At 36.2% G+C, this 16,365-nt stretch overlaps 1 protein-coding gene across 1 annotated transcript in view; it reads left to right on the top strand.

Moving 5' to 3' along the window:
• RAB3GAP2 (RAB3 GTPase activating non-catalytic protein subunit 2) overlaps positions 1–16,365 on the top strand; it is a 97,289-nt gene that overhangs the window by 54,643 nt on the left and 26,281 nt on the right. The window contains exons 13-21 of the mRNA XM_078078378.1: positions 1,017–1,163; positions 2,966–3,182; positions 3,746–3,889; positions 4,101–4,183; positions 4,520–4,584; positions 7,650–7,740; positions 9,581–9,708; positions 12,066–12,286; positions 12,870–12,963. Of these exons, the coding sequence (XP_077934504.1) occupies positions 1,017–1,163; positions 2,966–3,182; positions 3,746–3,889; positions 4,101–4,183; positions 4,520–4,584; positions 7,650–7,740; positions 9,581–9,708; positions 12,066–12,286; positions 12,870–12,963 (1,190 nt within the window). The remainder of the gene's footprint in view (positions 1–1,016; positions 1,164–2,965; positions 3,183–3,745; positions 3,890–4,100; positions 4,184–4,519; positions 4,585–7,649; positions 7,741–9,580; positions 9,709–12,065; positions 12,287–12,869; positions 12,964–16,365) is intronic.

Raw genomic sequence — 16,365 nt, 5'->3', positions numbered from 1 at the left:
TATAGACTTAAAAAGTGCTTAGTAATTTCTTTAAAAAACATAAAAACAAGGAGTCCCATGCATTCAAGCACTCTTCAGAATGCAGGGTTGTGCTTTTTTATTTACTTCAGTTGTGCTAGAGGATAGTGTATGTGTCAGGTTTTGGGATGAGAGAGAGTGATTTTTGCTTGATTTTGTTTTAAAATCATTTTTATTACCTAATACAGAATACCACCATGAAGGGAAACAGAATCCTCCCTGCCTTGTAGATGTTCTTCACTTAAGAGATATAACTAATTATCTGTTATTAAAATTTATTGAAGATGAGCCTCTAAGGTTTTTTTCATCTTTTTAAAAATATGATAACATCTCAGATATTTTCTAAATTCACTGAAGAATCAAGAAGTAAGCCAGATGGCTCTGTGCTTCCCAATAGATTAACAGCATTGGGGCACCTTGTCTCAGGGATTTCCCTCCTAACGAGTGCACCTCTCCTTTCAGAGGACCTCTTTCCTTTTATCTTACAGTTCCAGTAAGATTGGTTCTAGACCAAGAACATTTGAGAGAGAATTATTTAGAAGAGGGGAAATTCTTCAGGCAGATACAGGGATGTCAGCAGGATATGATATCTAGCAGAAAGAAGAGATTAGAAATATGAACTTAGACAAAGATGCCTGTGTAGGAGCAAAATATTCCAAAATTTAATTGGTTATGAGGGTACTGTTTCCTATGATATAACAGTTAATCAAGAAAAGATAGTTATACTTGATATTCTCTAAAAATACAAGATTGGATATTTATATAGAAAATTTATGAAATAAGACTTAGGTGTTTTTATTTTATAATGGAAGAAACTTCTTAGGCATTTTGTGTTGCAAAATGTCTGGTGTAATTAGTTATTAAATTAACTATTAACCCATGCAGGATTTCTATTTCTTTATATAAAAGCAGATTTGACTTATTTTGTTTATGCAGTTCGTGATTCTGTCATCTTTTTCTAGACGGGAATTTGATTTGAGCTTTTTATTTTCTTTTACATAACAGATTTGGACTTCCAGATTCTAGACGCCATGGTGAAAGTATATGTCTGTCTCCATGTAACACACTGGCAGCAGTAACAGATGATTTTGGCAGAGTAATTTTATTGGATGTAGCTAGAGGAATTGCAATACGCATGTGGAAAGGTACTTCCTTATAAAAATCCAGAAAAAAATGTTAATTTGCTTTTTACCCCAATAGTTGAGCAATATTATCATCCTTCAGCTTCTGGTGGACAACACTGCTTAATTCGTTATGTTTATGCTATCTTTTTTTTTTTTTTTAACATGAACTCTTGTCAGTAACACTTGATCTAGTAGTCCAATTGATCTATCCTTTAAGTTTGATTAATTTATAGGCACTTTTAATTCTCTTCCTTGTATACTTTTCATTTCTCACTGTCATTGTTAAATTCCTGAAGTCAGTTTCTTGCCTCTGTTACATTCATTCCACTTCACAAGGTCATGTTTAAATCAGATGTTCTCTTCAAATCTAGAATGCTAAGTTTTTCAAACTAAAGATGGCAAAAACCCATCTTTGCTGACTTGACTTCCACATCTGTATGCTTGGATCAATTTACTTAAGTTTCTTAGTAGTATGTCAGTTAGGAGCTGTAGTTAGCTGCTAATAAAAGACCCAAGTTCAGGATTGATATAATATGCCCATGACATCCTCAGGAACCCAGTTTAACTTCCTGAGCTTCCCCACTCAAGGTTATTTCATGGTTCAGATGGCTGCTGGAGCTCCAGCCTTCCTATCTGCAATCCAGGAAGGAGGAAAGGAAGAGGAAGAACTACCAACGGAGTCAGTCCACTTTGAGGATGATTTCCTGCCACGCTTTTTCTACAGTGCATTAGACGGGACTTAGTCACATAGTCATACCTAACTATAAGGGAGACTTGAAAATATGTAGGCACACTGTCAACCTGAAAAAGATAAAATCTCTTTGACCAAGGAAGAAGGGAGAATGCATATTTTGGAATCATCAGGAATAGTAACATGTCAGCACAGACAGGCTACTTGTTAGAAACCACAGTTATGATGTAGTCTGGTCTGTACTGAGCAATGTGAGGAATAATGGATTTGAGGACATTAAGTTACTCTGGACAGATTGAGACCACTGTCACCTTCTTGCCAGAGAATTCCTGCAGTGTTTACCTGGTACATGTTTAAGTGTCTGTAGAAATAGGTTTTGGTGCTGCAGATACATCATTTCTTCTTGGGGTTTGTCTTCTGAAATAACATGAAGGGTGGTTCTCAGCAAGACTTTTCCAGAATATAGAAGACATAGGTACATCAGCTGGTCCAGATCCATTGTAGCGATCCTGTTGCTGGTACTGTTGTTTTTCCTTCTGCAGCTGGTGCAGTTTTCCCCTGTTCTTGGAAGAGAGGGGTCAGTTGCCTGTGGAAGGGGCCCCCTGAGATAGAAGACAGTGTCGGCTGTATCTCTCTCTCATAGGCCGGGGTGTCCTGCCACCACCTTGCACCGTATTCTCCCTGTCTGCATAACCCTAAGGGACTTGAAAAGCAGAAAATCAAGTTGATTTTTCTCTTACGTTTTATATGGACTTTTATTTAAAATCCAAACCTGATAACCTCCCCTGGATTTTTTAAAGGTAGATAATTTTTTTAAAGAGAAGGAGGGGAGAGAATGAGATTGAGGAAGGGTACTCATGAAGCTGTAATGATATCTGTTTGTTTGTTTTTTTTTTTAAAGAAAAAGCAGTGATCAGGAGCAAATATAACAAAATACTAAGATTTAATAAGACTTGGTGATGGATTCAGTATTATAATTACTATCTTTTCTGTTTAAGATATTTCATACTAAAAAGATAATGTACTTTTATAGCTTTTCTTAAACCCCTCTCTAAAATATCCCACAATGCCTCAGAAAGCTATGATCAAACCTAGATTAACTAATTAGCTTCACTTTTCCTTGGTCTCCAAGGGTATCGCGATGGACAGATTGGTTGGATCCAAATTGTAGAGGACCTCCATGAAAGAGTACCAGAAAAGGCGGATTTTTCCCCCTTTGGAAATACTCAGGGTCCAAGCCGAGTAGCTCAGTTCCTTGTGATCTATGCACCAAGAAGAGGAATCTTAGAAGTGTGGAGCACACAGCAGGGACCTCGAGTAGGAGCTTTCAACGTGGGAAAGCACTGCAGGTAAGCTGCAAACCCTGTCATTTTCCTGGTTACAAAAAGGAATGCTTTTATTCAAGTCTTTATTAAAGCTGCTTAGTAGGTTGCAGGTTGTTTGAGAATTGCAGTGTTCTTTATTCTGGTTTTCCCTGCCGAGTGCCTGCTATATAATTAAGGATTAAGTATTTAATAACAAAAAATCTTACTGACCATGATACGCTACCGAATTTAATAAAGTTACCTGTGGTGCTGCCATTTATCCCCATCCCTTACTTACGTTGTGGAGGCTCAAAAGGAGAGATTGCTTCAGATTCCTGTGGTGATGATGTTAAGTGACGTGAGGCTTTGTTTGCCATTGCTACATAGGCCTGACTGTCCTTCCATTTTCTAGCACATTTTAACAAGGCAGAACTCTACCAGTCAGGATCTATTTTACTTATGCTTTTGGTATCAGTTAGTGTTTATTTGCCTTATTAGTGCTCCTGAATTGATAGTAATGTAGGGGGTCCCTAGCTATAATAAAAGCACTTTTGGCATTTCTCCTTTTTCTCTAATAATCTTACCATATTGGTTTGTGACTTCCTCAGGCTTCTGTATCCTGGCTATAAAATAATGGGCTTAAATAATGTTACCAGTCAGAGTTGGCAGCCACAGACTTACCAGATCTGTCTTGTTGATCCAGTGTCTGGAAGTGTGAAAACAGTAAATGTTCCTTTCCATTTAGCACTGAGGTAAGATTCATCCAGTTGTCCCTCTGCTAACTTTTCCATCCCTTATTTTGCTCTTTGTTTTGTAGTTACCATTTTGTTGTTGTTTTTTTTTCTCATTAGATATCTTTAAAGTTAAATAGGAAGAATATAAAGGAAAAGAATTGGAGTGTGTCAGATTTAGAAGGAAAGCGATTTCACATTCTGTAAGAATTTGTTGTATTTATTGTTTTAGTGACAAGAAGTGCGAACGAGCCAAGGACATGCACCTAGTGAAGAAGCTGGCTGTCCTGCTGAAAACAAGACCTCCTAATCTCGGTGCGCGTCCCTTAGCAAAAAATAATAACGCATACCCTTTGTCATTTTCTAAATGCAGCAATCAGAATATTTCAGTTCATTTGTGAGCTGTTGTAACTCCTTGAAATAAGGTGAGGTGCAAGTAATCATGTATATTTTTAATTGGAATTGCTCTGTAAATATGAGGCATGCCCTCTGGGAGATATTAAAATTTGTAACAATAGAACAATAACGGGAGAGAAACCAGAAGTCCCTGAGACTGGCTGATAGCTACAAATATGTGCATTCTTCTTTCAGAATAAAGTTTACCTTGTAACAAAAGTGAAAAATTTACCTTGGTTAATTTTCTCTTTGTAGATTTGGTTGAAACACAAATAAAGGAATTAATTCTTGATATTAAGTATCCTGCAACCAAGAAACAAGTAAGTATGTATAATATGTGAACTTTCCTGCTGAGTAGCTGGGGCATATTTCTCTTAAGAAGGTCTTTATTTTCCTTTTTCCCTTCAAACATGACAAGCTAACCTCTTCTTTTCCGGTTTTTATTCACACATCCTTTTTATATTCACATATGGAAGTTCCTGTTGTCTCTCTCCTTTCCTCCTTTTTTTAATTAAGTAACATTACCATACACATGTGTGCATGTTTGAAACACACACACACATCTATACATAACATATACTCAGAATAAAGAATAATAATGAACACATATGTATGACCACCCACCTTAGGAAATAGAATGTTACCAAGAACTCTGAAGAGCCCTACGTGTCCCTCGTCAAGCCCCTCCTCCCATTCCTAAGGTAACCAGTGTTCAGAATTTTGTGTTTCTCTCTCTTTTGCTTTTTATAGTTGTATTATTTCTGTATGGCTCCTTTAAAATGTCGATGCGTTTTCTGCCTTTTAAAACTTCGTATCACTGGAGTCATGCTCCGTGTCTCCTTCCTTCAACAGTATGTTTCTTTGCGACGTCCCTGTTGGTGCCTGCAGCCACAGTGGACATGTACCGTGTCTGCTGTACTTGGTTCGCTCTCCTCCTGTCAGGGGGCATGTAGAGTTGTTTCTAGTTTTTTCTCTTACAGTGGTACTGTGATTATCCTTGTACATAGGATACTACGTATCTTTATGTTCCCAGGTGCACATATGCGAGAGCTTCTGTTGAGTTTGTACCTAAGAGGGGAATTGTAGTGTACTGAGCTTCTCTAGCTGTACTAGTTGATGAAAGATTGCTTCTCAAAATACTTGCACTAATGTATGTTCCCACTTGTACCGTGTAAGAGGGCCTGTTCCTCCACAGCCTCAGCATCCCATGGTATTGGCAGACTTGTTGCTTTTTGCCAGGTTTGTGGTTCTAATATGACAACTCACTGTGATTTCTTTTACTCACACCCTCTTCTCCAAACCCCTCATAATGCTGCTCAAGTTCTAACTCTATAAATTCTTTTTTTTTTTTTTTTTAAGATTTTAATTATTTATTTGACAGCTCACGCAGGGGGCCGGCAGGCAGAGGGAGAGGGAGAAGCAGGCTCCCTGACGAGCAGGGAGCCCGATGCAGGGCTCGATCCCAGGACCCTGGGATCATGACCTGAGATGAAGGCAGCCGCTTAACCAACTGAGCCACCCAGGCACCCAAAGTTCTAACTCTTTAAATTCTTACACAACACTTCAATCCCTATGGATGCCTCTGAACCTCCTACTCTGCTTTTAGTCAGAACTGGATAGCTAATGGCTACTTGTTCTCTAATTATTTCTTGTACATGAATCCTAGCTCACCAGTTTTTTCCTTTTTACCTCTTTTAAGCTCCTCCAAGTAGGGACCTCACCAAATACATCAATTTCATAATCCACAACAACTAAAATAATGCTAGATATGTGGGAGTAAAAATTTAGTGAATATTGATTTCTTTTTATTCCCTTTTATTTTACTGTGGCAGTCATTTTTAAAAAATACTTTTTATTATTTTATTGTAGAACTGACAAGTCCCTGTGACTTTTTTTTTTTTTTTTTTTAAGAGAAGGAGGGTGGGGAGGGGCAGAGGGAGAGGGAGAGAGAAACTTAAGCAGGGCTCCATGCCCAGTGCATAGCCCGACACAGGGCTTGATTTCACAACTCTGAGATCCTGACCTGAGCTGAAATCAAGAGTCAGATGCTTAACTGACTGAGCCACCCAGGCACCCAAGTCCCTGTGACTTCTAATCAAGTTTTCCATTCTGCTGACAGGGCTAATTGGTTCTCCTCTTTCTCAGGACAAAGTCTCAGTTATGAAAGATGACATTCCTATGACAAGGTGGGCATCCAAGAGAGGTAGTTTAGAGAACCTGTGGTAGAAAGGGAGGGTTATAACCCAAACAAGGCTTCTCATTTTGATACCATCTTTCTTGTCTTACTTCACGGAACAGCAAAATTGGAAAAGTTCAGCATACTACAGACTGTCTTCTTGACCTTTTTAAAAATTATTGTACTACTGAATTGTGTGTGAAACTATGAATTTTATAAAAAATGCTGGGAAAGCTCATAGTTAAAGTTGTGTATTGTTTTTAACACTAAAGGGAAAAAAAACAGTTCAGGCTTTGGAAGAATGAATAAATAGGCAAGTGGTAGACAGAACAGAGACAATTGCGTTTTGCTGGGTATTTGCCTTTTTCAGTCACTTTCTTCATATCCACCATGTAGTTGCCTCATCATGGGCTTGACCACCCTCTTGAGCCACCCTCAGAGCCCCATTTCTTACCTACGTGCACACACACACACACACACACACACACACACAGGTGGGTGTGTTACAGTCTTTGTCTCATGCTACATTCTCAGCCAACTTTTGAAATTATTTAGTCTTATCGATAAAAAGCCAGTTTAATGGCCTAATATGAAAGGATAAGTATGAACTTTAACTGCTGTGTCTACCCATTGGTGATTCTGATGGTGGCTTCTTTAGGCATAAAGAGAGATTTTGGAACTGGTGGTGAAGGCTCTTAAGTATCTGCTGGGGGAGGGGCAGGAAGAGGGAGGTGGGGTGAGGCAGGAGCATCTATATACACCTTGCATGGCCTGTGTATTCCCCCAGCCATGCTCAAATGCAGTCATGAAACAGTAACTAAGTTGTCAGCTTTCATCACTGACACAACAGTAACAGCCTCTGCTTTTCATTTATGCTGGTGGAGTATAGACTTACACTCTTTTTATTGGTGAATAGCTTTATCGTGGTCCCTGTTTCATCTTGGCCATTCTGTTAAATACCAGTTGCCTTCTAGTTGTTTCATTCTGAGTCTGGATTCTTTGCCATTCCACCATAAGGTGCAGGAGATGAAATTGATTGCATAATAGATATGATGCAACTCTCCTTCTCAGGTACGTCCACGAAAACATCTTAATTATGGAGCTTCCCTTGGAAATTTGGGGTACTGAAGGTGTTGGCATAAATATGAAATTTAAAAAACAAAATCGTTGCCTTCTGATTGTTAGAATTGCTCAATATCTTTCTTCTAGGCCTTGGAAAGCATTTTTGCAAGTGAACGATTACCATTTTCCTGCCTTAGAAACATCACTCAGACTTTAATGGACACTTTAAAAAATCAAGGTAATAGGGTTTGTACTGATTGGAGGTTCTGGTCTTCAGATTTTATAATTCTGATTATAAAAAGCTATTCCTGTTTATGATATCATCATGTTACTTCAATGTGGAAATACTGCAAGAAATAAGGAAACTTATTTCATACCTTTAGTATTTGGAGACTTTTTTATTCCCTACTTGGTGTATGCAGCTGATCTTCATCTGAGCTTTCTCTGAATATACTGTTTCTTTCTGTAAATATTTTTCTTAAAAATCTTTCTACCCTGAGGAAAGACACCAGTGTAGGATGGTGAGAAGTGGTTATTTTGTTACAGTCGTGCGCGTGTGAGAGGCAGCAGCATGAGGGGAGAAAGTTAGCTGGTGGTCTGCAAAAAACAGTGCGGCTTTCTTGCTTTCAAACTGTCTTTTACTTAGCTTTATGGAAGGAGAGTGATTCCTGTAGAGGAAGCATTCTTTAAATTTGTTTTGACTGAGCTAATGATTTTAAAAAAAAGTACACTTTGAATTAACGTTCTGTTACTGTATGGAATCCACATTTTCTCCTCTACTTCCCTCATGAACAGTAAGGACTTCCAAAATTGGACTCTAAGTAAAGTATTAGCTCTGAGTTTGCTGGTTGTTTTTTACTGTTCAAAATTTGTCTGAAAAAGAACTACATCTCTAACTGTGGGATTTTAACTCTGTACTCTATCCAGCTGACCCAGCAAAATTCAGTTTATTCTCAATACCTAACATAAATTAAATTGTAGTGTGTAATGTGCAGACTTCGTCTAGCTGTGACTTTTTGCTTGTCATGTTAGTTATATAAAGCCAGCTTTATATTTATATTTAAGCCAACTTAAAGTGGCTTAATAAACAGATCATAGTATCCCCTTTCAAGACTTTAAGCATCCTAATGTTGAGATTTTTTTTCAACACATATTTAAAGCTGACTTTTGGAAAATAGTGAATTTCTTTAGTATATACAGCTTGTTAGAAATACGTCTTTTAAAAAGCGTAGTATGTTTATAAAGCTCCCCCATCCCTCCAGGCTTTACCGAAATCTCAAAATTTATTGAATCAGAATTTATCTTGCACTGGACGAGATAAAAGTAAACCAAATACCACTGTTGGAATTCTATAAAATCACCACCAGTTTCAAGTTCTACCCATAATTGAGATTCCTAAAAATTTCACCTATTTAATATGCTAAGTTTTATTGTAGCTATACCAGCTCTTGGAGGTAAAGTCCCTGCCTTTTAAAAGAGTAGTTGTTTTATATTAGATGATAAATATTTAAATTATCATGAGGGAATGTATTATATAGAGAGTATTTCTCTTTTTTAAAAAAAATAAAAAAGCCTGATTGATGGAGAATGTTAAGTAGAATTGTACTTTGGTCTCTTTGCCAGCCTTCTTTGAGGATAAATCTGTTACAGTCCAGAGTTTGTGCTTGAATTCTGGTATCTTTGACCACCATGATAACAAGAGCCAGGCAGCTTTCTATTTGTCTGTCCTCTGTGAACAGAATGGGTGGCATATGAATTACGGGGTGAGGGAGAATATTTTCAAAGCTGTTTTCAGATCATTTTTAAAAAATTTGAGTATTAGACTAAGATAGCTCTTTTTTTCTTTTTCTCCACCCCCTCCCCCACTAGTACTATGCCTTATTTCATTAAAAAATTGGGACATTTTTCCATGATGAAAAAATCATCTTTGTCTTAGTAATCTGTTATAGCTTAAGTATCTCAGTATTTAATAGACTAGAACATCAGAGAAGTATAAAATACTATGAGTGTTAATGAAAGACCTTTTTATAAGTTTGTTAAATATATCTCTTTAATGTATTTTTTCTTCCACGTTTTAGAGCTTGAGTCTGTTGATGAAGGATTGCTACAGTTTTGTGCCAATAAACTGAAATTACTCCATCTTTATGAGTCTGTCTGTCAGTTAAATTCCCTTGATTTTCATTCAGACACACCATTCTCGGATAATGTGAGTAATTCCATTCCTCATTATACAAAATAATCTCTTCGATTATTTTTAATTTTTTCATTGACAGTAAAGAAGTAGAAAATTGAGAATTTTTATGAAGGGTAAAGGTGTGTTTTCTTTATAAGATCTCCTGCTGGCTCTCTGTGCCATAGTGCTAACTTTGTATTATTTATGCCAAGATATTACAGTTTATTGTTAATCCATTTTCACTATCTTAGAAGCATTTGGTTTCTCTCAACTCATTTTTTAAGGTTGTTTCTGACAACATAACTGGACACGATTTGCCAATTAAAATATATTCAGTTTGCTGAAGTAGCAAAACTTTAATTTCTTTTAAAGAAAAAAAAAAGATTTTGCTAAACAGAAGAGACTGGGTTTTCAGTGGTGTTGTGAATAAACTCATACAGCTTGTTCTCTTGTCTACTACATACTACTTAAATAGAAATTCTGTCTTACATCAAAGTGTTTAATTATAGTAAATGTTCTATGTTCTCATTCTGTAAAACATTAAAAAAATGGCAGTACCTTGTAATCTTCATTATGGTGCAGTATTGGTAATTTTGGGGCATGTATGCAAAATTCTTACTTTTCATACAGAGAAATAGTTTCCTTAATAGAGAGTAGAGAGAAAGGTTGTCCTCTCTTTCTCTCAGATTACCGTGTGACTGTGGACAGCCTGCTTGCCTTTAGGGTTCATGTCTTCCACATATCTAAAGGAAAATTATTATTTAAGTGATTTTAGTGATTTGTCAAGTCACTGATAATATTTATAAAAAATTATCTGGTGTATCTGAAACTTAATTGAAGTTTAAAGTGGAAACCTTTTATTTTATACATACGTGAATAAAAATTTTTAAACAGAAAAATGAAAGATTTTCTCTCTATATTGGAAACTACTTACACATTCTAACAATTTTTTTATCCTTGGGATTATAGATGGATTTCATAAAGCATTTTAACAGCCTTCATAATATTCTGTGATTGCTATTATAAACAACAAAGCCATTTTTCAGGATCTTTTTGTTTTTCTTTCTACTTCAGCAATAGTATAAAATCATTTCAAACAATAAGAAGGTTCAAGTTGACTAAATTATGTCTGCAGGATTGCCTAGATATTTCATAGATTCTTCAATGCCTAATTTTTTCATAAGATCCAAACTTTCCTACCTCACCAAAGAAAGTTAAGTATATGTCATTAGTAATCCCCTACAGAATTCATTTTCACTTGATAGCCCCAATACAGTATGTAAAGATAAAAATACAAAATTTAAAGTTATCAGTTGGCTGATTGCTCTTTATTATTTTTTGAAGCACTTTTTAAGAATTAAAATTGTATTTTGCTGTGAACTTGTTTAGATCCTTCAAAAAATGTATAGTCCACTTCTAGGCTGAATGGCTAATCTTGTGCGTGTAAAACTAAAATTCAAGTCTGGGAACATTTTTGTTCCTATGGGATGTAGTTCATATAAGCTCGCTCATATATAATAAATTCAGTATAGCTTTGAACTACTGGTGTGTGTTCATAGCGTTCTGCAATTTACTACTTGTTTTTAAAAACAGCATGTGGCGGGGAGAAAGTTTTGCTTGCTATGGTGAATTTAGGGTCTTTTAAGCATATGTTTGTGTGTGTGTGTGTGTGTATGTTTATCCCTAATTTAGAAAAATAATAGTAATATCAGGAGATGTTTTTGCACATATGGTCTGTAAAGATAGTTTGAAAGGTGGGCAGGATATGTCTCTAACTTTTTTTTAATTTAATTTTATTTTGTTATGTTATATTAGTCACCATACAGTACATTATTAGGTTTTGATGTAGTGATCCACGATTCATTGTTTTCGTATAACACCCAGTGCTCCATGTAGTACGTAACTTTTCAACCTCTATATCCCTGAGAGCCACATAGAGGATGTATGTGTAGATACAGTGAGGCTTGGTTTCAGTATTTTTTATTGTGTTTATGCTGCTTAATAAATAAACATTCAAATAGGCCTTTAGTTTACTTAGAATCACAAGAGTTGCAGTTGATACTCTTGCGATTTTTTTCTGATTCTAAATTAATGCAACTTTAGTAAAATTCAAACATTTTAGATGAGTATAGAGTATTCTCAAGAAATTATATAAAAATCGTACTTGTAATATGTAGTGTTTCAAGATTAGTTCAAGTTACTTCCAATTCATGAATTTGTGATTAAAATTTTAAGCAGAGTACATTAGAGCTATCACATTAATTAACAAGTCATCATTTGCTTATAGTCTTGCATTTCACTTCAAATAATGGGGTTGACCCTGATGGCAGAGTCATAGGAAGAGATACGGTGTATTCACAACCTTTTTTTTTTTTTCCTATTTTTTTAAGGACTTGGCTGTGTTACTGAGGCTTGATGAAAAAGAACTGCTTAAGCTCCAGGCATTGCTAGAGAAGTACAAAGAGGAAAAAACCAGGACTGCTACAGTCCGATTTTCTGATGATAAGGATGGTGTGTTACCTGTAAAAACATTCCTGGAATATTTAGAATATGAGAAGGATGTGATCAACATAAAGAAGATAAGTGAAGAGGAGTATGTGGCTTTAGGTAGGTGGAATGATAAAAATGCTCTTTGAATCCCGCCTCTTCTGGAGGAAAGCCTGGCAGGAGTTTACAGCATCTCAAAGGTTCAGTTTGTTTTAAAATTAACCTAAGAATTTAATGTGTATTTTTCAGTGAACAAAAACTACTCTGGATATGTAGGCACTATGTTATACAAGTTTTATTGGTTAATACGTATACTAAAGAGACAGTGTTAGGTGATGATTTGCCCTCTGCTTTAAAATCAAGCAAACTGGGGCACCTGGGTGGCTCAGTCGTTAAGCGTCTGCCTTCGGCTCAGGTCATGATCCCAGGGTCCTGGGATCGAGTCCCACATCGGGCTCCCTGCTTGGTGGGGAGCCTGCTTCTCCCTCTCCCACTCCCCCGCTTGTGTTCTCTCTCTCGCTGTGTCTCTCTCTGTCAAATAAATAAATTAAAAAAAAAAAAGTTTAAAATCAAGCAAACTGAGACAATTTCTTTTTTCTCATGCTGGTTTGCCTCTCTGGGGATCTGGATTGCAATTCAGGAAGAATATTAGTCCAAATGGTAAGTAGCCATTGGTTAATGCATTTTACTTTTGTTTTACTAGGTAGTTTCTTTTTCTGGAAGTGTTTGCATGGAGAAAGCTCTACCGAGGATATGTGTCACACTCTGGAGTCAGCTGGACTTAGCCCTCAGCTGTTGTTGGTAAGCTTTCTTGTTGTTGCACGTTTTTCTTCCCTTCTCATGTCATCCAGAAGTGTCAGTCCTTTTTTTTTAACCATTGTCCGAAGCATATCATAGAACATACATGAAAACCTTCCAAAAGTGATCGAAGAAATTTATAATCACCATATTTAATTGAGTAATATTATTTTATTTTTCTAATTCCCTGTAAATTGTAGCGGGCATATTCCATGGTCAGCCTAAAATAAATTTAGAATCTGACATGTATGCATGCATTTATAGTGGATTGTAATCAACCGTGAAATTGATCATATTAGAAGTAAAAAATTAGAGAACAAAATCAACTTCCCTTAGAGCAATACAGAATTGTTATCAAACATTCCCAAACTTTGAATATAGGTTAGGGTTTAGTCTCTCTGCTATAACAAATGTAAAACAAAAGAATCATTCACTAGAAAACAACACCACCACTAAATGTTTGCCCTTCTGCACAGGACAAGGGAGGTGACCCTGCCGTCCTCCCTTGTCTTTACCCTAACCACTCACATGCACACATACACACACTTTCGCATCCCCAGTAACACCCTACATTTTGGCCAGGATCTGGGAAAGCTCCTCTATGAGCTTGTTGACTGTGTTCGTGTATTGTTTTAATTGAACATTTACATCCTTTAAAAACAGATTCCATTCTTTGTTCCTTTGCAGTATGTATGTCAGGAAGTAAGGCAGTTAAAGATATGCATAGGTTTTACATGGATGTTCATAAGTGGCTTTATTCATAGTAGGCCAAAACTGCAAGCTACGCGAATGTCCTTCGGTGGGTGAATGGTTAAACAAACTGTGGTACATCTTTACCATGGACTACTCCCCAATAGTAAGACTTAACCATTGATTCCCACAATAACTTGAATGAACTGCAAGGAAAATATGCTGGGTGGAAAATGCCCATCTTGAAAAGACGTGTACTTGCATGATTCCATTTTTGTAACAGTCATGAAATAGCACCATTATAGAGATAGAGAAGAGATTAGTGGTAGTCACGGGTGAGGGGTGAGTGACTGGAGGGATGGGTGTGGCTGTAAAGGGTTGACACAAGGGAGTCGTGCTGATACATAGTTGAGTGCTTGATCATGGTGATGTTTTTGTGAAAAGCTACACATTTGATAGAATTGCGTGCACACACATATGGGTGCATGCATTATTGGTGAAATTTGAATAAGCTGTATGGATTTTACCAATGTTAATTTCTTGGTTTTGATATTGTATAAGATGTCAACATTAGGGGACGCTGTGGGAAGGGTGCATGGGAGTTTGTTGTGCATTTTTTTTTGTGCCCCTAGTAAATCTATAACTATTATAAAATAAAAAGTTAAAAAGAGAGGAGGTAAGTATTTATTATTCAAATTTGAGATGCTTAAATGAGTACAAGATACTTCTCATTTTTACATTATGTTTAATCAGTATCAATAAAATGCATTAAATCTGGGGTTCAAGAAACATTGGGAAAAATGAACCTCAAATCTTTCCTCAAGCCATATATAAAAATTAACTCAAAGTGGAACATAAATATAAGAGCTAAAACTACAGAACTTACAGAAGAAAACACAGGAGAAAGCTTGATGCGGGGAAAGATTTTATAGGGCACAGAAAGCATGAACATAAAAGAAAAATATTGATCAATTACACTTCATCAAAATTCAAAACTTCTGTGTTTTAGAACTGTTAAGAAACTGAGAGGCAAACCTCTCTTTCAAAACTTACATTTGATAAATGAATCCACATTAAGAAAGAATTTATATGACTCAGTAATAAGACAAACAATACAATAAGGAAAGCAAAAGATTTGAACCATCACATTACCAAAAAATATACTTAAAAATGGCAAATGTCACCTGAAAGGTGGTCAGCATCATTCACTGTTAGGGAAATGCGAAATAAAGCCACAGTAGACTCTTTCTCAAGAGGATGACTGAAATTAAGACTCCTGATGCACCAAGTGTTGATGAAGATGTGGGACAATCAGAGCTCCCAACACAGCTAATGGAAATGCCAACTAATACAATAACTTTGGAAAATAGTTTAAAAGTTTATTATGATGTTGAACAGAGATGTACAATAAAATCCAGCAATCTCATTCCTAGGTGTTTTTCTAGGAGGAATGAAAACATATGTTCACATAGATTTGGAATAAAATGTTAACAGCTTTAATCATAATAGCCCAAAATGCAGACAACCCAAATATCCATCAACTGATAAGTGGTTAAGTTATGGTATATCCATACAGTGGAATGAACTACTGATACACAAAATAATTGTGTAATAAATAAATGAATGAATCTCAGAAGCATTACACTAAGTGAAAAGATCCAGAAATAAGACTACCTCCTGTATGATTTTAATTATATGAAATACTAGAATAAGCAAAAATACAGTGACACAGCAGATGGGAGTTTGCTAGAAGATGACGGTGGGGGTTGGAGATTGACTACAGCAAAGCACAAGGGAACTTTGGGGGATGATGTTTATGGTGTTGGCCACCCAACTTAAAATTAGTGAACTTTATTGTAAATATGTATATGTTATAATGTAATAAAGTGATATATAGGAAATTTCACGATTTTAAATCCATAATGCTGGGATCTGTAAGTGTATTTATTGTGCTATAGAATTTATAAAATGGATTATAATTTTAAATTCTTTTTAAAAATCATCTAACTCTGAAAGACTATTTCACGCATTCCAAATGATTGGTCGCTTCTCCAGATGAATATTTTATGGTTAGGTTTTTGAAGTATTCTATCAGTAGCTGAATGCTTTTAAAAGCAGTCGTGTACGTTTTTAAAATCCTGCCGTGGAGTACAGAGAAATAAGACATTTTCACTGAAAGCATGTAAATAGTAGTTACGAATGGGAAGGGGAGGGGAAACTTCTTCAAAAAAAAAAAAACAACCTAGAAAAACAAAAACAAAGTCCTGGAATTAAAGTAAGACATTGAATGTACAATACGACAAGCTTTTTAAAAAGCCTGCTTGGTCACTGTGGTCACACTGATCAGAGGAAATGGCAGCCGGCACATTCAGGCCATGAGTAAGCCGCCTGGCCTTGGGAAGATCAAGTGCAGGGGTTTTGTGTACCCATGTAGTAAGTGTGCGTCTTGCTTACAGCTTGCTCATTCCCAAAGCAGTTAGCGCCAGTGCCAAAATATTAACCAGTGACATTTTTCTAAGTTACTAAATTTCAAATAGTTTTTTTTTTAAAGAGAATGTCTATTTTTTTTTTTTATTAACATATAGTGTATTGTTTCAGGGGAACAGGTCTGTGATTCATCAGTCTTACACAATTCACAGTGCTCAGATAGTAGTGTATGACATTAAAAGTGATAGACTTTTAGAAGTTAGACATATAAAAGTCATGAATAAAAGG

Source organism: Halichoerus grypus, chromosome 7 (assembly GCF_964656455.1).
Source record: "Halichoerus grypus chromosome 7, mHalGry1.hap1.1, whole genome shotgun sequence".
NCBI lineage: Eukaryota > Metazoa > Chordata > Mammalia > Carnivora > Phocidae > Halichoerus > Halichoerus grypus.
The sequence above is the reverse complement of the archived record's forward strand: the minus strand, read 5'-3'. Positions and strand labels throughout refer to the sequence as shown.